This window comes from Mugil cephalus, chromosome 6 (genome assembly GCF_022458985.1).
Source record: "Mugil cephalus isolate CIBA_MC_2020 chromosome 6, CIBA_Mcephalus_1.1, whole genome shotgun sequence".
Taxonomy (NCBI): Eukaryota; Metazoa; Chordata; class Actinopteri; order Mugiliformes; family Mugilidae; genus Mugil; species Mugil cephalus.
The window spans coordinates 2,673,461-2,695,176 of record NC_061775.1 but is presented as its reverse complement, the minus strand read 5'-3'; the positions used below and the strand labels follow the sequence as shown (position 1 = coordinate 2,695,176).

General features: G+C 38.6%; 2 protein-coding genes across 6 annotated transcripts; one reads left to right on the top strand and one right to left on the bottom strand.

Annotated features, from left to right (window-relative positions):
- Positions 1-442: 442 nt before the first annotated feature.
- On the bottom strand, positions 443-9,301 carry zgc:153738 (uncharacterized protein LOC558115 homolog). 4 transcript variants are annotated; one of them, XM_047586256.1, is made up of 19 exons: positions 9,195-9,301; positions 6,556-6,883; positions 6,076-6,195; positions 5,694-5,876; positions 5,544-5,615; positions 5,080-5,285; positions 4,877-4,961; positions 4,633-4,743; positions 4,401-4,476; positions 4,016-4,122; positions 3,829-3,915; positions 3,686-3,747; positions 3,487-3,569; positions 2,792-2,899; positions 2,514-2,713; positions 1,561-1,647; positions 1,301-1,478; positions 965-1,203; positions 443-656 (listed from the first exon to the last, which is right to left on the bottom strand). In XM_047586256.1, exons 2-19 carry the CDS (start codon positions 6,868-6,870, stop codon positions 543-545), a joined length of 2,433 nt encoding a protein of 810 aa, XP_047442212.1. In that variant the 5' UTR covers positions 6,871-6,883; positions 9,195-9,301; the 3' UTR covers positions 443-542. The 4 variants fall into 4 exon arrangements, with proteins under 4 accessions (XP_047442212.1, XP_047442210.1, XP_047442213.1 ...); XM_047586254.1 differs by lacking the exon at positions 9,195-9,301 and adding an exon at positions 7,807-7,950; XM_047586257.1 differs by lacking the exon at positions 9,195-9,301 and adding an exon at positions 7,807-7,950 and having other exon boundaries at positions 1,094-1,203.
- On the top strand, positions 9,242-17,096 carry alkal1 (ALK and LTK ligand 1). Of its 2 annotated transcripts, none has more exons than XM_047586259.1 (6): positions 9,242-9,374; positions 9,659-9,940; positions 12,213-12,266; positions 12,917-12,997; positions 15,031-15,104; positions 16,959-17,096. In XM_047586259.1, exons 2-5 carry the CDS (start codon positions 9,670-9,672, stop codon positions 15,093-15,095), a joined length of 471 nt encoding a protein of 156 aa, XP_047442215.1. In that variant the 5' UTR covers positions 9,242-9,374; positions 9,659-9,669; the 3' UTR covers positions 15,096-15,104; positions 16,959-17,096. The 2 variants fall into 2 exon arrangements, with proteins under 2 accessions (XP_047442215.1, XP_047442214.1); XM_047586258.1 differs by having other exon boundaries at positions 12,914-12,997.
- The last annotated feature ends 4,620 nt before the right edge of the window (positions 17,097-21,716 follow it).

Genomic DNA, 21,716 nt, shown 5'->3' with positions numbered 1-21,716 from the left:
GTCCAGCAGAGACACACCACTGAATTTATTTAAGGCTGTATTCACATTGAGTATGACTGACTGTATATACTACCATTCTATGGACAAATTTGTACATTCTCATTGCAGTGAACGTCCAAACTTTTGACTGGTAGTATATACAGCTGAGCTGATGATGGATTCTGTTATTGAGATAAATATTTGCAATATTGTGCGTTTACAACATCATATACAGGGTAACTATGAAATGGAACACAACACTGATATCAGATTAAAATGAAGCGTGAAAGCATAAAGAGAGTATGCACAGAATGTCTGCTCAGAACAAAGTTACTGTGACACTAACAGGGCTATGACCTCATATTATCGTATTATGGTAGAGGTGTGAGAATCCTCTGCATCTTCAAATGTAGAACATGATCTTTGATGGAACCAAAAAGCACAAAAATAAACTGACTTCATGTTATTCCATTTTTATTCAAACAGAACACCGTTCTGCCTCAACACAAACAAATTCACATATAAGCTACAAAACAATTAAGGTAAAATGCATGAATATAAACTTATTTTTTCCCTTTCTTCTTTGCATCTTTTCCTTTAGCTGCTGCTTCTTCTTCTTCCTTTCCTGTGGCAGCTTTAATTCTTTTCTTTCCCAGGGGGGTCTTTGCATACCAGTTCTGGTGACACAAAATGAAACTGTATCAGACGTTTGCTATTACGCTACGATGACATAAAAGAATTTAATCACAAAAATGTCATTAAAAATGAAAGAGTAAGAGTAAGCCACCTTCAGGCATTTAGCTGTGATATCCCTTTTGGGTGCAGTTACAAGTGCAACAAAATACACTTAAAAAGTACAACCATCCTCATGTGGTCAAAACACATGAAACGTGGTCAAAACACGTTTAAAACTCTGAACCACAGGGGACAGCAAAGTTCTCATCCATTAGTTAAGTTACTCTTTAAATAAAGAATATAAATTTACTTTCAAAGCCTCTTCCTCTTCCTGGAACACAGGGTCAATCTTGGCTAATGGGGCAACAAATTCAGCAGCAGTCAGCGGTCTGTTTGCCTGCTGCAGGACGCGGCGCTTGGTAACAACAGTTTGGATCACCTGGACCATGTGACCGGGAGTGTAGCCATCGGAAATCTTTGCAAGAGAGCTGAGGTCCAAGGCCTTGGTTATCTCACCTCCCTGCTTTTTGATCAGGTGCTTCCACAAGACTAAACACAAACCAAATCAAATGTCACTCTTTACACCAACTTAATAAAAACAGCATTAACAGAATTTTTCTAAAAAAAAAAAGAGTCTTGTTTTTACTGTATCTTGAACCGTAGTCAGGCCTTGGGATGAGGAGGATTTTGCTGTACATTTTACACAAGGCCTTAATATCAGCACTTAGCGGGTCTTTAGTTGTTCCTATTACCAGAACACGATCCTCTCCTTTGATCAGTTTGAGGGACTTGGGTAAATCTTTCTTTAACCGCTTAGGGTCCAGCTATTAAACATACAAAAAATCGCCAAATTTACTATGTAAACAAATAAACAATAAAATATTCATATAACATCACGAGGAGTACCTCTTTTTCTTCCTTGGGAACTTTCTTGTAGAACATTTTCTCTGCATCTTCAATCCATATCACTGATGGTTGCAGAAGTCTAGCAACCTGGTAAAAAATGATGATGACTTTCTTGCAGAGATCACAGTATGTATACACAGATAGATAGACTACTGTACAGTACATGTGAAACATAACCAGCACTGCTTACACATGATCACATACCTATTTGCATTTAACAAACAGCTACAAGGATGATATTCATCAATTGCATTAGTGCATTTGACTTAGTCCTACTGTTAGCTCTATAATGAGATAAAGCTCCATGAAAGTAAAATAATTAAAATAAGAGCTTCACAATTGTTTTGAGGGCACACTGATTTGTAACTACTCTGTCATTACCATGAGGCAACTTGGACTGACTGGCTACACATCCACAAAAAGAGTAAAGCACTTTGCAGCACTAAATCACACGCTGGGTATAAAAAGATACTTCAATATTCTTAGTATATCATACACTGGGAAAGGAGAAGAAAAAAAAGACAAAAAAAGATAAAGAACAAGCAAGACACTGGACAAGAGTAAATCTCACACTGGCTTTTAGTCATTCATACGAATTTTGAGAAACACAAGGCCGATAAATAGATGCTGAGCTTCCCTTCTTGTTAGTGGAAAAGTAACATAAGTCAGATGATGTACATGCTTGATCTTTAGCTGGGTTGTCAAAACAATGTTTTTTTTAATCCTACGACAGGTCAATCCATTTCGACAGAGGTTCAGCTGCTAGCTAGGTGTGAGTGATTAGAAAAAGCAAATTTCACTACAAAATTGTTGAGTAAAGCTTAATAGGACTTTAAGCTTTATGCAATACAGGTTTTTTCCTTATGTTTTGAAGGTGAAGATTGCAACAGAAAATCTAATAAGCTTTAAAAAGCAATTATACCACTGCTGAATGGACAACTGCAGCGCCTCACCTTAAACACCATGTGAAGCATCATGGCAAGACCACTCTTGCCTGGATACTTTCCTGCCGTAGTCAGAGGAGACAAATCAAACAGGCAGGCGCCCGTCTCCTGGCAAACTGCATGGACCAACATCTTTTTACCTACACCGGCCGGCCCGGCCAGCAGGATGGCCTTTATCAGAGGAGCCTTTTCATGTACCGCTTGAGAGCCTGGAAAAGACAACATATCATACCACAACAGTTATTATCAGTCATACTATTTTAAATACGAAACGAATAACTACATACCTAAAGGTAAAACTGCATATAGCGATAAGACTTGTCGCACGTCTGACAATGATGGCATGGGCTCAATGTCATTTTGCCTCAGTGTGGTCCCAAGATAGCTGTAGTCACCTAGAAGTGTGTAGGAGTTATTAATGGACAGAGTGAATTATTGACAAATTCCCCAACTGAGGAACTTAAAATGTTGATCGGTGTCACCTTGATGAAGCTAATGCAGCAGATCTGAGATAAAGTTTACCTATATGTAGATTAAAATGTTCAGTTCCTGTTGAAATTGTTTTATTGAACTGCTGATTGAAACATATTGACACATCGGAAGGTGCACCTGCGATATTGTGTTTATATTCCATTACTTCACAGTTCAGTATGACAGCAACACAAACTGCTACACAACTGTACAGTTGAGTCAAAATTTTATAATAATCTTTAAGACGACAGAATGAAGTGCAGATATCATTAGCTCCAGCAAAGTAAACCTAAACTGGTTGAAATTTGTATAGCCTTGTCCTTCTGATTACTGTCTTGGCAATCTCAAACCAGTAGAGGGCGGCACATCAACATCAAATAATTCCTACATGCCTTTCTTTTTAAAAATTGTTGAGTATGGTGATCACACATCACTTGCAATCAGATGGAAACAGAACAAAATGGAAATAAGACGAATGGCACACAAATCTAGACAATATGCAATGTCTTACCCAGGTAATCCCGCAGCCTAACATTGTTTGCTTGCTTCAACAAGCCCTGCTCCACCAACTCCTGACACAGAGACTCAAGAGTCCTAGCAGATGTGAATAAATTATATAATCGTTTTCTCCAGGATTTCAATGACCAATTTACAGGGTTCATACAACCGGATTCTGTGTTGAAAATCATACAGACTCAGTATGACCTCACCTATCAGCTGTCAGATCTTTTTCCTTTTTTTTCTTCTTCCCACTCTTAGATCCTTTTTTCTTCTTTGGAGAAAAATTAACATAATACATTCAGAATCCTCAAGGGAATGAGTGTAAATTGTAAGCACTCTATTACATTTATACCTTGGCATTTGCTTTCGTCTTTCCACCCTTGTCTTTATCCACAAATAGCTTCCATTCAGCCAGCTCTTGTCTCATTTGCTCATCTACCTGGTGGAAACAGAACGGGCTAGTTGGTGGTCTAAGTTAGATGCATTACAAGTCAAATCCATGACTCCAACTTGCATATCAACTTTACAGCCAGCAACACCTGTTTTCGAATTTCAACTTCAATGTCTTTTCTCTTTTCTTCCTTGATCAGCTCCACCTCATGCCGCTGGTGGAAGTTCTCTGACTCGTTGCGTGTTTTCCAAAAATCTTAAAATATAAAACATTGAGTACAGGTTTTATGCACATGAATGAGTAGCTACTGGCATTAACTGAGCTGAGGGAACTGGCAAAATAAAGGAAAGACTTCATGGTATGTTGCATATCTACTGCAGTTTTGGAAGTTACCATTTAAACAACATTCTGTACTTCAAACCAAAGAAACTGTGAATTATTAGTGCATTTTTAGCATACCAAGATTAGGAGATGTTACACAACAAAATGTGAGGTACCTGATACCATAAGCCTTTTATTTTATTTCACCATACCTACAAATGCTTTGTTACCCACTTCCAAGTCTGACAGGAAGGCAGAAGGAAGCATCTTTAACCCTGCTTCCTCTTCCTGTGATTCAGAATAGAGGAAAATTGGTTCACTTAGTGCATCAACATCTCAAGAGGACTGGTTAGATTTTGTTCAATATTGTTTTCTATTTCAAACTGTCTGATAACATGTATAATACGCAGTACTTAGAATGAATTGGCAGCTGTATCTTCTTACCGCCTCATCATTCTTAGCCTTGTCTTTCTTCTGTTTTTCCTTATTTTCCTCTTTTCCTTTTGGTTTGTTGCTTGAATCCTCCTCTTCTTTTTCAGCAATTTCTTCCATTAACTAAAGAAAATACACCAATTATTTTTTTTTTATTGTGAGTAAGCTATCCTAAAAACCTAAACGGTATTAAAAAAAATACATGATACACATGCAACGTATGTATGTGATGTTGATTGAAGATGTAAGGTTTTACCTGCTTAGGGTCCTTTTCAGCAAAAATGAGGGCCGAGCCTCCGTCCTCTTCATCTGGGTAGTCTGGAAACACTCCAGTAGAATTACTATTAAAAAACAGGTCACAAAAAGGTGAAACAACATCTGTTTCATTAGTTTGACTAAATGTGTAAATACTTCACTACTATAGCAAAAGTCACAGGAACAAACTCTGTTCCATCTTACCGGCATTCAAGGAACCACTGTCGAATTTGTTCTTTCATGGTCTTGCCTATGTCATGACCCTCCATTTCTCGTAGCTGGTTTGTGACACCCACAATAGACTTTTGGTACGCTTCCTCATGCTCCTCCTGTTTAAACCGTGTACAGGCTTCACTGGCCTGGGCACTGATTTCTGCAGGACGTGGCACCTGATACTTTGGATCCATGCTCTAAAGTGAAGTTGATCCAAACAAAATGTACATGTCAAAAATGTTTCTTTGTCAGAGTTTTTCTGAGGCACATGACAAGCATGGACATGAAGGGAAATTATCATCCGATCAAACTGGTACACTAATACATTTTTCACAGCAAAATACTGTAGTAGCTTCGTTTCACTGATGATACAATATGATACAATATTACAAGTACACGATTAAATGTGTAAATCTACAATTTATCAATCAGTGAAACAGTCTCATTCCAGTCACCATTCCCAAAAGAATCATCTCTTCGTCACGAGCAATCTTTGTCCTTTTCCTCTCCACGTAGCCCCTCCACACCTGCAAACCACATTCAACCAAATCTTTGAGCATTAGCTAAAAAAAGACGAGTGTGATATTATGTTGGTAACAAAGGACCTTCTGGATGCAGATCGCTGACAACTCAATATCAACAGTCCCAATGTCCTTGGTCCTTTGCATCTGGTTCATTTTTCTGCTTTCTTCATTCAACTTTGCCCGAAGGCGTCCTTGCCGAGCCCTCTCTGCCACTTGAATGAGCTTCACAGCTTCTTCTTGACTCATCTCCTTGGCCATTAGAAGCTGTAAGAGCCATAAAAAGTATGTAAAAGAACAGAAATATGTTCTGCCCTTCACTATTAAATGCAGTAATCACAAATAATATTTTTTTGTTTTCAGCTAAAATCCTATTTGTGTTTCATCTCAATGCTGGGGTTACATGGCTTTATATACAAATTTTCCATGTGTGCCTTAACTGTGATGTGGATATCTGTCAACTCACTTCAGGGCTTTCATTAATCTCCACCAATTTAAGGATATCTGTCAGCAAAGTCTTTCGTTCTTGGACTTCTTTGTTGCGTTCAGAGAGGAAGTAGTGAGGAATAGGGATCTCAAGGTCAGCCTGAAAGGACAACAAAGAAAATGGTAAATGGTCTTGCATTTATACAGCGCTTTTCTACCTACTCAAAGGTACTCAAAGCGCTTTTACAGTCAGAGACACATCAACCCATTCCCTCACACAAGCACACACACTTCGGGATATGGCACATTCCGGGGATCAAACCGCTAACCCTTCAGTTCATGGACAACCCGCTCTACCTACTGAGCCACAGCCGCCAAAGAAAACAGTTGTTGAGTCAAGTCACTGTATAGAAGTTTCCCTGATAGATAAAGCCAATATCTGGAGTGGATAAGACAATGAAAATTAATTCAGATCAGGAATCTAATTCACTTCAACTTTGCTCTCAAAAATAAAACTTACAGGTGTACGCTTCAAGTCATGAAGAACATCATCCATGTAGTGGTATTCTGAAAACTCTTTTTCCACCATCTCATTTTTCAGCTCTAACACCCGCCCCATCACAGCTTCAAGAACCGTCCCAATAATTCGTCTCTTCTGAGGGTGGACTACCAGGTCGTAAACTTCTTCCAGCTGTCTAAAGACTTGGATGTAGCGCACATAAAGCATGGCCAGACGCTGGAAAAACACCACCCTGTCCTTTTCTGGGCGAGGGGGCTCCACAGGTAGTTCTTCAGCCAGCAGACAGCTCAGCTCTAGCTGAGCTTCTGCCCACATCTCGTTGTACGCCCTGGAACAGTGCAAACAATCTCATGAGCATGGAAAAATGGTAATGGTAATGGTAATGGTAATTCACAGAATAAAGTGGGTGAGACACTGCATCAGACTATAGGGCACCTAAGCAGCTCTTTCAGCAGCAGATTGCTGCATCCCTGCTGCAAGAAGGAATGTTACCCCAGGTCCTTCATGCCGACTGCCCTCAGGCTGTACAGCATCAGCCTGAATCAACAATAACTAACATCTTAGATTTTTGTGGAGGTGTGCACAGATTTTTGCACAAGTAATCTTTTTTTTGTTTGTTTGTTTTTTTGCCCTGCCTTATCCTGCAGCAATTACTACCTCACTGTCTACACTTTAAAATATTAGCAATTATATTACCAATTTTTAGCAATTTTAATTCCCATTACACACTAATTTCTATTTGCGTCTTTATATTTTGCTGTTGCTGAGTGCTGTTATTTTTTTTCTACATTTTGTATATTCTTTCAAATGTGATATTGTTTTTTGCATGTATTCTTGTCTAATTTTGAAGAATGGGCTAAGAATGTATAGGGTACTGAAGGTATTACTGGACTAATCAGTGGACAGTCATTTAGCTAGGAGGAGTCCTGTTTACAGACAATCACTGGAACCAACAGACCTACCAAGAACAATGCATTAGTATTGCCTACGAAGCACTTTCATACAGTATATTATTCTTAATATTTATTTTCTGCGTTTGTGGGTTGGACGCTAAAACAGGTCTGGGCCTATTTACACAGTAACGCTTTCACATGTACGTAGTTAAGTGTTTTTTACGTTTTGCACACAGCACATGTTCGCAGCTACAATCGTTTGAAGCTAGCTAGCTAAAGTTACATTAACCTACCTTATGAACTGGCAAAACAGCTACAAAACGCTGCGACTTTTTTATTTTATTTTTTGAAAAGTTACCTTTGCGACATGCCTTTGCGTCCAGAGGGTAAATGTGTTTCTTATCAAGTTATCAAGTGGCCAGTGTAAAACTAAAGTAGGACTTGCTAAGGCGTATCAAACATCACTGGTCTATCTCAGTTTTGCGGCGACTGTCCCGTCTCTATGGTAACAGTCTAACAGGAAGTCAGTGCCAGAGGACAACAGGTTAGGGGGGGGTTATTCAGGTAACGTTAAACACATAGCTATCGAAGGGGAAATAGACTTTCACAGCACTTTAAATATATATAGTTTTATTGTGACCAATTCACTATTTGGAGTGTTTTAAACTTATATGATTTGAAAAACAACAACAACAATAATACGGAATTGACATTATTATCAGTATATATATATATAGTTGATATATATATATATATATATATATATATATATATATATATATATATTATATATATATTATAATATATAATGATAATAATAAAGAAGAAGAAGAAGAAATATGTTTCCCCCAAAGATTACTATTTTTCAAATCGTGGAAATGTGCACTTGATTATTGCACGGGGCCAAACATGTACAGTTGCAATACCACGTGACGTCTCTCCTTTGGGAAACATGTAAAGTTTGAATGAAGGATGCATTTTTTTTCTTCAATTATACTGTATAATATTATGGGGTGCAGACAAAGTACAGTCTCGGTGGATATTGAACTGCAGCCAACAAACCCACTATCAATAACAGATGAAAATGTGAATCAATTATAGAGCTTCACGCTTTAAAATATCCGTACAGTGAAACAATTTACATTACTCTGGAACCAACATGTGTAACTTTCCAACAGTAATTCGCTGAAATGCATATCAAATATATCTAGCAGTTAATGTGTGTATATAATACTCAGAAGCTCTCTCGCACTTGTAGATTTCTATTCAGCATGTGGGGGAAACAGCCGCATGGCTGCTCCTGTAGACGCATTCTCGGCAGCGCTTAGGCGGTCACAAGACTTGGACATCGGTGAAAAAAAACATCGAGACGCTGACAGGTCAGCTAGAAGCTTACAGGCCCACTGATTCTTTTCTTCTCTGCACCCAACATCCAACAAGTTGTTCCTTTTGGAAAAGTAGCTGTTGCGCGCTGTCGCACCACGGTCGTTGCCGTGTATTTTTTTTTTTTTTTTCAATGGATATGCAAGTGCGACTCCTTTATAGATCTTAAAACCATTCTCTGTGAGAAGTATCGTTATCGATTATCGTTTTCTTTTGGAATTGGTCGTTCCTGTAAAACTAAAAGCAGTAATGTTTCGGTGCGTAAAGGAGTGGCGCATGCCTAAGTAAGTGAGTGCCACTGGAAGAAATTACACCAAAGATGTCAACATTGCTTTACCACCCACTCGAAATCGATTGTATTACCTTCAAGAAGGTGGCTCCTCGTATAAATAGGAACGCATTATTTCAAGAAAGACGGTGGTGAGCACAATCTGCCTGTTCTCTCTCTCTCTCTTATCGGGACCTCAGACAACGCCTGGAAGAATTTGCTTAAGACAACTGTGTCCACTCTCCAGGACATAAGCATCTTTAACTCCAAAACCAGTAAGTCTGAAGTTAGATTAAATACATTGATTTTACCTTTTTATGGGGCTGAAAGAAAAGTGCTGTGTGAACTGGACATTAACAGATCATTTCTTTTCATTTGTTACACTTTTAGAATCTTAGCTCTGACATGGATGCTTTGGAAATGTGCAGGATATCAGTGGCAGTAATGATAAATGCTGTTACCCTTTTGGTCATAAGGATTGTAAAAAATTGAGCATTTATTGGACTTATAGAATAGATGCATGTAATCCTTAACAAAGCGTATTTATTTGTGTTTTCAGATAGTGAAGTCATGCAGGTGGAGAGGAAATGGCATATACTCCTGACTATCTTCTTTCTGCTCGTCACCTCTGGTCAGTGTATGGACAGCAAGGAGGTCAAACAGAAAGAAAGAAGGACCCTGTTGGATCTAATCTTACAGGTTATCAGAGACAGCCAGCAACGGGACAAACCCGTCTCCAGGCGCTGTAGCAGTGGACTCTTCACTTCAGCCCAAGACATGAAGTTCTCTTCCCGTGAAAAGCCTTTCTATGTCCCTAGGCTGGATAACAGTAGACTCATAGGTAAGCTGATAAGATTTATTTTTAGGTCTTGATGATGAAAGCATAATCCCCATTTTACTGTGTGAGACAGCTGGCATTGGTCTGGTCAGTGTTGTGCATTCTAGCAGCTTTAGTTGAATGAACCTTGGTGCATTCATAAAACAAATTCAAAAACTCTAGATAAATGATACTAATTTTGCTTGTCTATTTTGCTTGACCAAACTGACTTCAAATGTCCAACTCAGTTCAAAGTGGTTATATAATGTACGTCATGAATGTGATCTATCTGCGCTGGACAAAGAGGTTACATCACATTGATCGTACTAAGTGTTCTTAAAGAGATACTTTTCACCACATGTCTTCATCATATTGCTACCGTATTCTAACTGTGATGGGTTGCTTGATGGATGGAGACGTGGAGAGGTACTATGAAATCATGTAGGAGGAGCGTCATCATGCCAAACTTGTGAATGATTCATTCAGTATGATTCATTGTGGAATCTTAAACTGCACCACACACGCGCGCAGACACACTGCCATGTCCCAGAAAACACCTCTAATCACATGCGTCTCCACAAGACAGGGGTGTTGTGTCACATTCATTTACCTGAAGCACTTGTTGTGACTATATTTGTGGAATTAATAGCCCATTCAAGGAGAATATGAATACTGGACTATTTATATGTAAGAATATACGGAGCATCTTCCAGATTTGAGATTCTAAATCTCAACTGGCTGTTATTTAACAGCATTGTTACTAAAACTGATCCTCTCCCCTGGAAGACATTGAACTAGTATCCAAGGTCTCTACCAAGTGAGAAAGTGTGATAGAGCTCTACTTTTATTGGCCTAAATGAAGCATGATATCCAGATTGGAAATAAGCCAATTCAGTATACATATCCCTTCAGTGACCTGAGCTCCAAGGGAGAGGATTTGTCCAAGTCTGAACGTAATAAAGAGAAGCTGTCCGAAAAATCCTTTTATGTGCAGTAACATTTATTTATTTATTTATTTTTATTGTGGCAGCGGAGAAAGTTACGAAGAACAGAAAAGGGTAGATCCGCACTGGCATGTACAGTGGGAGTTTATCAAGTGTTGAACGAACATAATGTGTTGTTTATATGCGATTTCAGATTCCGTCTCCTATCACCATCAATTAGATCATGTTGCAGAAATGTTGCACAGGCATTGTGCAGCTCAAAGTCTCGGCCCAAGCTTATGCAATTGGAAAAGTACCTTTCTCAGGCCAGTGACTGGTTGGAATGTGTCTTTTGAGGATATAAAACGCAGCATATTAGCAACTGAGGCGTATGACACTACCAAAGATTCATGGTCACGCAAAGATAGATGTTTTGAACACAAAGAGGTGAAAATAGAAACATCTGTAAATCTGTCATTATGTTGACTCTGAAGTTCTCATTTTGTGTCCTTAACAGCCATGGCTGTTTCATCACAATGACAGTTATGATGAGAAAGACACACCATAAGGGAACACATTTACGTTATAGCTTTTTTAGTTTGTCTTTTCAGACTTTTATATTGTAATTGGGTTGATGTGCATGAATGATTGCAGGCCATGTGTAGAGAAACCATGTTGGCTGACTTCACATAATCTGGACTACAATTTTCATACTGCACTTTCGGGTTTAGCTTTTCAATATCCTCCCAAGTGCCTACAACTCATTTTATAATTATAAAATAAACATTTGTCTTGTTTAGGCTTTTACTGTATGACTGGACATCAGAGCTAGCACCTTAAAAAATGTCTGAATGGCTCCTGTTTATCCTGCTTGTTACAGCATTAGATGTTGCTGGGTCTGGGGACCACTGCACGTCTAGCCTAGTAACTACTTACATGGCCTTCCTCTGAGGAGCATTAAACCCCCATACAATAATCTCTTTAGCCTATTAGTATTGTCAGTGTGTTATAAGACCACTGCATGTAATGTCTGTGTGGACACCGAACAGAGAGTGGGTACTTGATACCTTTAGCCTAACTACTTAAATAAAATGCCATCATAGTGGGAACCCGTCATCACTGAGAAAAATGAAGTTGAATTAAACAAGAACTACATTTACTATGCTATGGATGGCCAGAATGTACAAGGAATACTTGAAAACATAAAGCATACAGGTCATGCATGATAACTGTAGCCTTACGTTTAAGTGGCGAATAGAGAATAACCCTGCACAACAATTAGAGAAGCAGTGGAGGCCTGGAGATAACGTGCTTATAATCCACATTATTACTTAAATGTTGACTGAGTAACAAACACTGTTTTTCTTTTACAGAAATTTTTCCTAGAGATGCAAAGCTGAAAGGAAAATTCATTCAGCATTTCGGAGGTAAGCAGTCACCATCAAAGACTACATCACGAGTCCAACCTTTCAGTTGCATTTCCCTGTCCTCTTCAGATATTGCAAAACAGTTTTTTTGGCAAACAACATAAAGAGTATGGTTGGAATGCCTCCCATGCAATCTTTTAGGTGGAAATTTTCCGCTTCAGAGAAAATAGTTTTGTTCTTTTAAATCTTCATACACTATGGTCAAATCATAGACAGCTTCGTGCACACTGTGGGTCAGGTCAGTGTTGCCTGGTTTAACTGTAGGGCAGTTGTGCGGAGAAAATGAAAATGGTCTGAAAACAGAATTAAGTTGAAGGCAGTGCCAGGTTAAGCAGATTATTTGTCTCAGAACCTATGAGTAGACTTCATTATTGGTGTGAAAATCTGGAAGCTTAATTGTTGGTTCAGAAACTCTTGGAGGTGATTACAACTAAGGCTCAGTTCCTCTGCGTACTAAGCCAAGCTGAACCCTTGTATGCACTGTGCAGTGCACTGTTCACTTTCACTCTGTGATTTGCTCCTTTCATTGGGTTGACTGACAAGATCACCATGAAGTTAGGTGCGCAGTAGTTATACAGCCTAGTAAGCTAAAGCAGAAATAATGATGCACTTTGAATCTTTTGCCTGATGAGACCTTTTCTATTAAGCAGGACAAGTCAAGTTCTCGTCGGAGTGCAAAACACACTTTCATAGACTTTATCACAACACAAGGGATTGCTCAAGACCAGCATGTATGTATGCCTATTTTATCTTACGTTGTTGTTTTTATAATGTGCTCAGTGTCTGATGTATTGCTCTTTATCATCAAGTATTACATTTTAAATTTACCCTGAAATTGTTTTCATTTTGTTTACGGCTCAGATGGATTTGGTTTAACACGAACAAAGCTGCTTTGCCAAAGTTTTTGGCCAAGCCATTTTGTTCTTTCTGTTTTTGTTTTATTTGGTTATTTTGTGGTTGTCTTTTTTTGTTGGAGGCCACATATTTTGTTCAAAGATTTAATCATCTTCTAATGACAGCTGGTGGGTTCTCGACTGTTCACAAGCCTTTATACGGCACCCACTTTAACATGTCGCAGTAGGAAAAGCACAGGTGTATTTATCACAGTCATATTCCACTTATGGGGGGTTTTGTTTTTGTGCATGGTGTCCACTGAAATGGTCATAGAAATATATACAAGATGGATGCAGTCAGTGTGTCTGAAAAGTCAAGTTAAAGTAGAAGTGGTTTTAATTGCACTGTCACTGACGGTCAAAAAACTCTCTCAAACTTGTCAACTTCTTTTATGAAGTATTACGTCAACACATTTAGTCATTATGATACATCTAAGTAAATTAATTCCATAATTAAGTGGATATTGGATCTCAAAGGAAAGCATCTTTGGGAGTGAGTCTGGCTTGTTTCCAGCCCTCAGTGGTGACTTCACTGGCTATACATCTTTTATATACAGTCTGGGACCACGGATCACTGGATATGCATGTGTCAAACTGTCTAGTACAAAGACTGTCAATCAAATGTGATCCAGATATTTCGTGATACTCCTTCTTTATGAAGTAGGCCAGTCTTTGTTTCTGACAAATAATACGTTTTTTTCTTAAATTATGATTTGCAGATGACTTTTTTCTACTGAAATGTCCAGCTTATTGGAATGCTACTTGTTTTCGGACCTCTGACAAGTTGATGATGTTTTGCAACGTCTTTAGATCCACATTTGCAACAAGCTGCATATGTCTGTCGTTTGCAAGCATTTCAACTGAAGAGCGATGTTCCCTTCTCCAATTTAGTGTCAGTTTAAATTGTATTCAAAGTAATGTAGATATAATCCAGTATTTTATAAGAAAAAAAGCCATGCTTGGGGAACTGTCGGAAACATTAAGATGATTGACTGTATGTGGAGAATATGTTTATTTTCTTTGGTTAAGTCCATTTTGTCACTCATTTATCCCTCCTACCCTTGGAGTGCCTTGGACCCTAGGCTGGTTTCAATGATATAAAAGCACACAGAGCTTAGAAACAGTTTGAATTACAAAGGATTGACCATCTCCTTTGGGACAATTACAGTTTGGGACTTGGATGTTGACAGCAGGCATCATAGAATAATTGCCAACGATGATGTTCAGCGTTTATTGATATCTGTTTGTATAAATATTCTTTCACTGTGGATAGAACGAATAAGACAAAAATGTCCCTCTTTTTGTGATGTCTGTTACATATTTGATGGATGAAGCAAGGATCAAGTTGGATAAAATCAGCATAATTCTCCCGCTGGGATTTAGAGTATATAGTTTAGTTGAAGACAGACAGGACGATGTGGTGGAAAACTAGAGACAGTACTGGCAGCTGGGTCACATACATTCGTCTGCAGGACTGGGATGACGCAGAGTATTGTAGTTTGCAATTATGGGTCATTTCTCAAGCTAATTTTAGTGATACAAGTAAGAATGAGTGATTTCGTACTTAAATGCTCAGTAGGGAATTAGCATTAGTTACACCCTTAACGTCATTACGGCCTCTTTGGTCTTTTTCTTTGATTTAAAAAATTCTCTCACATTCAACACTAGTACTCTAGTGTGTGAAGGATCAGCAGGTGGACATGTGAAAATTTAAAAAAATATTATTTTTAAGCATACTTGTCACAGTCTAAATTGGAAACGTTAATTTTATGCCATTTCGGTCCCGTTTTTAAAAATCCTGCTTTTTAGAGAGATTGAACGATATAGTCATAATAATAATAACCTTTTTCACTTTTTTGTTTTTCTTTCAGATTACAAAAGATGTGCAAGATTGCTAACACGATTAGCAATGAGTCCTCTCTGCATGCAATCATAGATTTTGCGTGTGAGTAAAAGTGGTTTCCTCTTCCTGGGTTGGGTTAGTTTTGCTGCCCATTCCGCACACTTTTTTATTTACTCTTTGTCAACACATTTTAAATAGATATATGACATTCACATGGAAACGCCTTGTACATTTTATGCCTTAGCCTGATGAGGAGGAATGTCTTTGTTAGTCTTGGTTAAAGTTAATATAATGTGAATCTGATGTGCAACTGAACTGAAACTCACATAATCAGAAACGCATCTCTGGTACATCTGTCCGACATTGTTATGCTTTACGAATATGGAATTTCTTGCTGTTGGACACTCTGAAATGCATCCCTGTCAGGAAGAGTGTTTAATCTTAATTGAGACTTCATTTAAAATTAGTTCTGATTGACTGTAGCTGCACATCTTCGTGAGAGAGTAAAAAAGAAACAGATTTTGCACATCTTTTTGAAATCATTATGCCAAAATTACATATTATATATTGTGACATTTAATTAATCTTGAATAGCAAATGTGGGGAAGGAGCACATCCACTAGAGGGCTGCAATATGTGACCAAATGTTTCCTGCATCCTGCTGCAAGAACATTAGAAGGGCACGCCATTTGTAATTGTGTAAAAACTTGTGCTGGAACTAGTCGATTGTGTTTAAATGTCCCATATTACATTTAATATTTTTAACAACATAAAGTAAGTCTCCCATGTCCCCAGAAGCCCCGTTAAGCCCTAATCTCAACAGGCTGTGCTTTGTGCACAGAGGCTGTACCTTTCCTGACTACTGTGAGCCTTTGCATGTTCCAAAATCAAGACTGTGAATCAAGATGGCTGATGACCAAAACAAAGGACTCACACTCACTTGAAACAGCCAGACAGTGACAGGGGTGAAAAATAGAATAACACTGTTTGGGGGAGGGAAAAAAAGGAAGCCAAAAAAAAAAAACAACAGATGGCCTTTTCTCATGTTTTGTGTCTCTAGACACACAGCTACAAACTATGTTCAAAAACCATGAGAAAAGTGCATGCACAATACAGTATGTTGCCTTTAAATGAACCCTAGGGTGACTGCAATCAATTTTTCAGTGCACTTGAACTATATTAGGATTGTGTTTTGATGAGAAGCTATGACATGCCATTTTTAGCTAACTGCATTTAAAACATAATTCTTTAATCTTTACGAATAACACAAAATAATGCATAGCCCAGAAGTTACTGAAAGGAACACTACTACACTACTACTGTGCTGACGAAACCTCACCATGGCCACTCTCAGAACACTGTCAGTGGAGTAATTTGGGATGTAGTCATAGTCACCCCATTGTTAAAGTGATCTTTGATGACAGCAGGTCTGAAGACTTCTCTGTTCAATTCAAGTTCAAAATCCAAGATGGGCAAAAGCATGAGTTCATAATGAAAGCAATTAGGCCTAGCTGGTGAGTGATTGCTGTGATGGGTTCATCTACACAAGTGGTCATTTCAATTCATTTGGTTTTTCTGTGGTATAGGGGGTGATTATAAAATTGAAGAGGCTGACACTCATTCTAGTATTCAGTTTCTCAAGCGAATCAGATAATAAGATCCTGTCCGCACTGTTCTGAGAAATCTGACAAATGTATATCACAATCGACTCACTTCCGAAGGAATAAGTGATTCATTATTTAGTCATAGTGATCATTTCTGAATGAGCTTAGACATAACATAGAGAAATAACAGTAATGACATGCCAGTAATGCCCCTCTTTGTAAGCTGACAACACAGCTTCCTCAGAAATGGAGAAAGATGTTAAGATGTGTCCAATACTGGACAATGGGGGCTCTAAAAAGAGAGCTTTAACGTGTGCAGAAACTGAAAACATTTATTTCCATTTCATTTCAGGTCCCACAATAATGGAAGAGGGATCAATGCGTTGCCAAGGAAGTGCCTTCAGACCCACAGCAGTCATAAGAACATTGTTGTTTATAGTGTTTCTACTTTTGTTCTTATTTTTGTCATCATTGAATATGCCGATGGACATTGTTGGTTGTTCCTGAATGGATTTCATTTTTATTTTAATGTAATTGTATGTACCATATATTTGTAAGGAAATATTAATTTAATATTAAATGCACCTATTTATTGAAGGGGTATGTATATAATAATTTCACATTACAAGTTTGATGATTTTGGTTATGAATGTTGGGAATGGGAGAAGAACCTTTTTTTTCTCCTTATACATTATTCCACTTCCACTAATATGCTAATATTATGCTATGTCAGTGTCTTCATTATATTTTATTTGGCACTTGAGTGATTGCTGACAATGAGAACATATGGAATAACAACAGTGGTGATAATGCACTGCAGTATTGAACAATAAAGAATATTGAAGCACAGCACATTTTGCTATTATTGAAGATGGGGAAAAGTAGAGGCAGATGTGATGACAGGACTGGTGCTCGTGGCAGAGGAGTACTCATGAGTGACAAAATGCTAGTTGTGTGTGGTTAACTGTTTGAAATGGCTAGCAGAGTGTTAGCCTGTTGTGGTTGGTCAACGCCAGCGGCTCAGGTAGACATCACCTATACATGTTCGAATCAAGACTCAAAACCAACAGTGCTGCATGGTGAAAGAAACACACAAGGGGAGGAAGGGACAGCAACAGCATTTATTTCATTTTACTGGACTCATAAATACGCCCCCTCCCTCGTGCAGGATGAGTCATCAACATTTTCAACGGATTTCCAGGAAAATACCACCTCTAAAATTAAGAATGCCTAATAAAATCCTTTCTGTCAATGGGGGAGAAGAACTTGGCCTACATGTAATGTATTTTTTTATTTTTTCTATTTTTTGAGACATATAAAAACACCTCAAACTGATTTTATGAGGACTTTAATGAAAACCTAACAATAATCTTAGTCTTAATTTTTAAGAGATAAACGTAGCTTTGTGCTCAGTGCTGTTGAAATTTGTAGACAGTGGTACACAAGACTGGGTTTCATTACAAGTTTGCTACTCAGGGAATACTCCTTTCCTCTCTTCTCTGTCTCTGGCTCTCTGATTTCTTTTTAAGTTTTTATGTTTTCATCATCCTTCTGATGCTGACTGAACTGACCCAGCTCCTCGGAGCAGGTGTTACCGTTGCTGAATTCCCCCCATAACTGGAGTTCATTGCACAATTTCTGGCAGAGTTTGTGTTTGTCTCTGGCAATCACACACTCAATCATGGTTGTCAGATCCCTTGGACTCAAGAGGATGTTGAGCAATAGAAGGTCAACAGATACACATATACTCCGGATAAATGCAGCAAACTAATCACAGGTACAAGGCATTTAAAACACTTGTTGTTTTTCAGGGAATAACAATTATATAGTCGTATTATGTTCAGTATAAGTGCTTGTACAAACATCTTTTGTCCATATGTTTATTGTATTTCACAAATGGTTCGGGAAACTATTTCAAGCAAGTGGTTTAAGATAATGTAAATCGAATGAATGAAGAGTGCAGCAATTTTAAGACCACTTATTTACACACAAGTTAACTGGCTGAAATCCAAACCCAGCAATTATTATGTCCAACTTAACTTGCCTTTGTGCCAGACAAGAAAATAGTTTATTTTCTCCTTGAGAAATCCTGCATGTTTTCCTTCAAGACATGGTAAGTGAAAAATAGCAAATCTGTTATTTCCTCACAGTGACTCGCTAAAATCAGGATCAGAGTTAATCCTTAATAAAACTAAGCTTGATCATTGTGCATTTTTGCGCAGACGCACACACGAACACACACACACACGTACATTCACACACACACAGGATTGCTGATAGGCAAAGTTCTGAAGAAAACATACGCTAAGCCAAAGATTACAACAGCTCAGTTCTCACGACAGCATGTCTCTGAAGACTTAACAGGAACGTCTTGTAACACTGGATCTATTCAAAAAAGTTTGGCATATTGTAAGATCCTTTTCAAAAATCAGTTCAAAGGGTTGTGAACTGAAATTCCATTGAGAAAATCGTGCTATGTTGTGGTGATGATGTACAGATTGCATCCTATGTGTTTGTGATCTCAGTCCAGGCAATGTTTCCAACTTGATATGAGAAGGCCTTGTACTGCAGGGCTATAAAATGGACAATGTCCACCCCTCCACAAATCACAGCTTCCACAGGAAGGAGTCCAGCTCAGAAATTTATGAGACTCTAAATTCCTGTATATTATCTCAAGCCTGTAAAACCAAAAGAGATAAAAAGAAAAAAAAAAGAAAAAAGACACAGATGAAGTACTTTCTCTGTGGCATGCTGTCTAATGATTGCCTGCATTAATTATGGAAAAGCTGATGTTTTCTCCTGAACCTATAAAAGGATTAGACAGCTAAAAATACAATGTGCACCTCATGGGGATGCACTGGGGATCCCTTCCCCTCCGGATGAGCAGAGCAGGGACACCGGATCCTAATCTAAGGAGGATATCACTTATCTGGAGACAAACAGCACAGATTAGGAGAGGAGACAGAAGATGCACTGGGGACAGCATGTGGGAGGGCTCTAACACAATTACGCACAAGCTCCAAATCCCTCTTCTGGTACCTCTGAGAAATTCTGGTGTAATAAATAGTAAATAGAGAACAAAGCCATGCCATTTCCTTCCTGTCAAACTGCACCACCACGCTCCACCAAAGCTCAGGCGCAGAGAGGAGAAACACGGTAATGTTCAGCCACACAGACTTTGGGCCTTTTAATGAAATCCCAGTTCTGAACTGATAGCAGTTCAGCGTGTGAATGGATCGTTCTTGTTCCTGTTTTTAATTGGCTTTGAAATCACACATTTGTAATTTGCTTAGCCCCTTGGCACTCACCGCATTTCAAGCTAAAACCTAAACATGGTTCCTTATGACATATATATATCAAACCCCCTCAACCATTCTTCAGAAGAATTCTGTGGCAAAAGTAAACACTTTAATCCAATTTCTTAGACCCTACGGCTTAATTAAAGAAACCATCTTATTTATAGTGATCACAGTGGCCTCGATGGCTGTAAAATTGTTGTAGAAGCTTCCTTGATTCTTCTCATGATTAATTCATCTCTCTTCCTATGTCTTTTCTAGAATGCACAAAACCCTACATGAGTCACCAATAATATACTGTATTCACAAATTACAGCCTCCATTAGGGATATGACAGCTGAAGGATGAAGGGAGCTTTTCCCCAGAGTTTTCATCACGCCAAAATGGGAATATTGCAAACATAAATGCCTTTGACAGATTAAACAAAGAAAGCTGCTTAGATTGTTCCACCGTGGCCGGTGCCAAGATAGTCTACATATGTGTTGACCCCTTCACCGCACTTCCCACATGTAACATGCACTCTGGTCCATGCTGCATGATACAATTGGACAAGAAGGGAGCTGTAGCGACTCTGTCTGCACGCCAGCTGTGGTTTCTTTGATCCCATGTGCTGGAGGTGTTGGCACCGTCTCCCTGCCACCCCCTCTGCATGCCCCACACTGTGTGTGCTCTGACGCCTGCCACGGTTAAGACTGAACGAGCTGATAACTGCAAGGCATCCTTCAGCCGAATCTGTTGTTTTTCCAAGCCCAACATGCGACACAGTTAACAGTTAATTCATAATTAGCTCCGAGTTTGTTCTCTTTATTTGGAAAAGTGTGTAATAATTATATAAATGTTCATTTGGCAATCGAGTTAAAATAAAAACCTCAGCAGTACGTCTGTGCAACCATTTATAGTAACATGGGATTTATACGTTGGAACAAGTACACGCACACACAACCATTCAAAAGTTTAGACACACCTTGTCATTCAAGTAAATGAGAATGTGTGTCCAAACTTTTGACTGATAGTGTGTATGTGTATAAAATACTTTAAGCAGGCTGCTTGAGCTACATGAGTTACACAAGCAATTGTACTGTGTCAACAGTGTACTGGATTTAAGATTCTGGAGCTACACAGACCACAGAGGAAACACAGTTGCACTCGTTTCTTACAATATCATGTCCAAAGAAATGCAGCTTTCCCATCATAATACATTATGTTAAATGTAGATAATTCAAATAATATCTAGGAAAACTTTAGATTAACTTAATAATAAACAAGTTAAATCAAATTGTTAACCATTCAACTTATTATTGATGGTCCTCATCAATAAATGAAACTTGACTTACACTGCAATAACACGTGGCATACATAACATCACCAAATAACTTCCAGCTACATGTGTTTGGGGACAAAGAGAGGAAGTCTAGTCCATCCAGGTCTGTATTTATAGGGGACGCAATGATTAACAGGTAGATTGTCTACACTTACACCACATTGTAGAGCACAGGTAAAACAAACGTTGCAGTTTTTGGAAATAAATGTAGTTTCTAACAGCTTCCCCCAGATTTGTGCAGACAGGGCATATGTATTTTTCGACCTTGAATTCCAGGGTAGGTTTCAGTTAACCTTCTGATAGGCCAGGATTCCCGGGGAAACTGGGGGACAACAAACATCACAACCTGACCTGAATCCCAGTTCTCCTCGTCAGCTTGACCAGATTTGATCACTCAAAATTTGACTATGACACCATCTTCTCTTGCCGAGGAGTTCACTGGAATAGTAGATTGCTTGAAGAGAGGAATCAGACCGCCATCAATAACATATTT

Excerpts from the sequence above, each read along its gene's own strand:
- alkal1 (XM_047586258.1), top strand. The coding sequence starts at position 9,670 with ATGCAGGTGGAGAGGAAATGGCATATACTCCTGACTATCTTCTTTCTG. Across the intron at positions 12,267-12,913 it reads ATTCATTCAGCATTTCGGAG|CAGGACAAGTCAAGTTCTCG; the intron begins GTAAGCAGTCAC and ends TTTTCTATTAAG. Across the intron at positions 12,998-15,030 it reads GGATTGCTCAAGACCAGCAT|ATTACAAAAGATGTGCAAGA; the intron begins GTATGTATGCCT and ends TTTTTCTTTCAG.
- zgc:153738 (XM_047586254.1), bottom strand. Across the intron at positions 6,196-6,555 it reads ATGACTTGAAGCGTACACCT|GCTGACCTTGAGATCCCTAT; the intron begins GTAAGTTTTATT and ends TTGTCCTTTCAG. Across the intron at positions 3,916-4,015 it reads AAGTTGAAATTCGAAAACAG|GTAGATGAGCAAATGAGACA; the intron begins GTGTTGCTGGCT and ends TGTTTCCACCAG.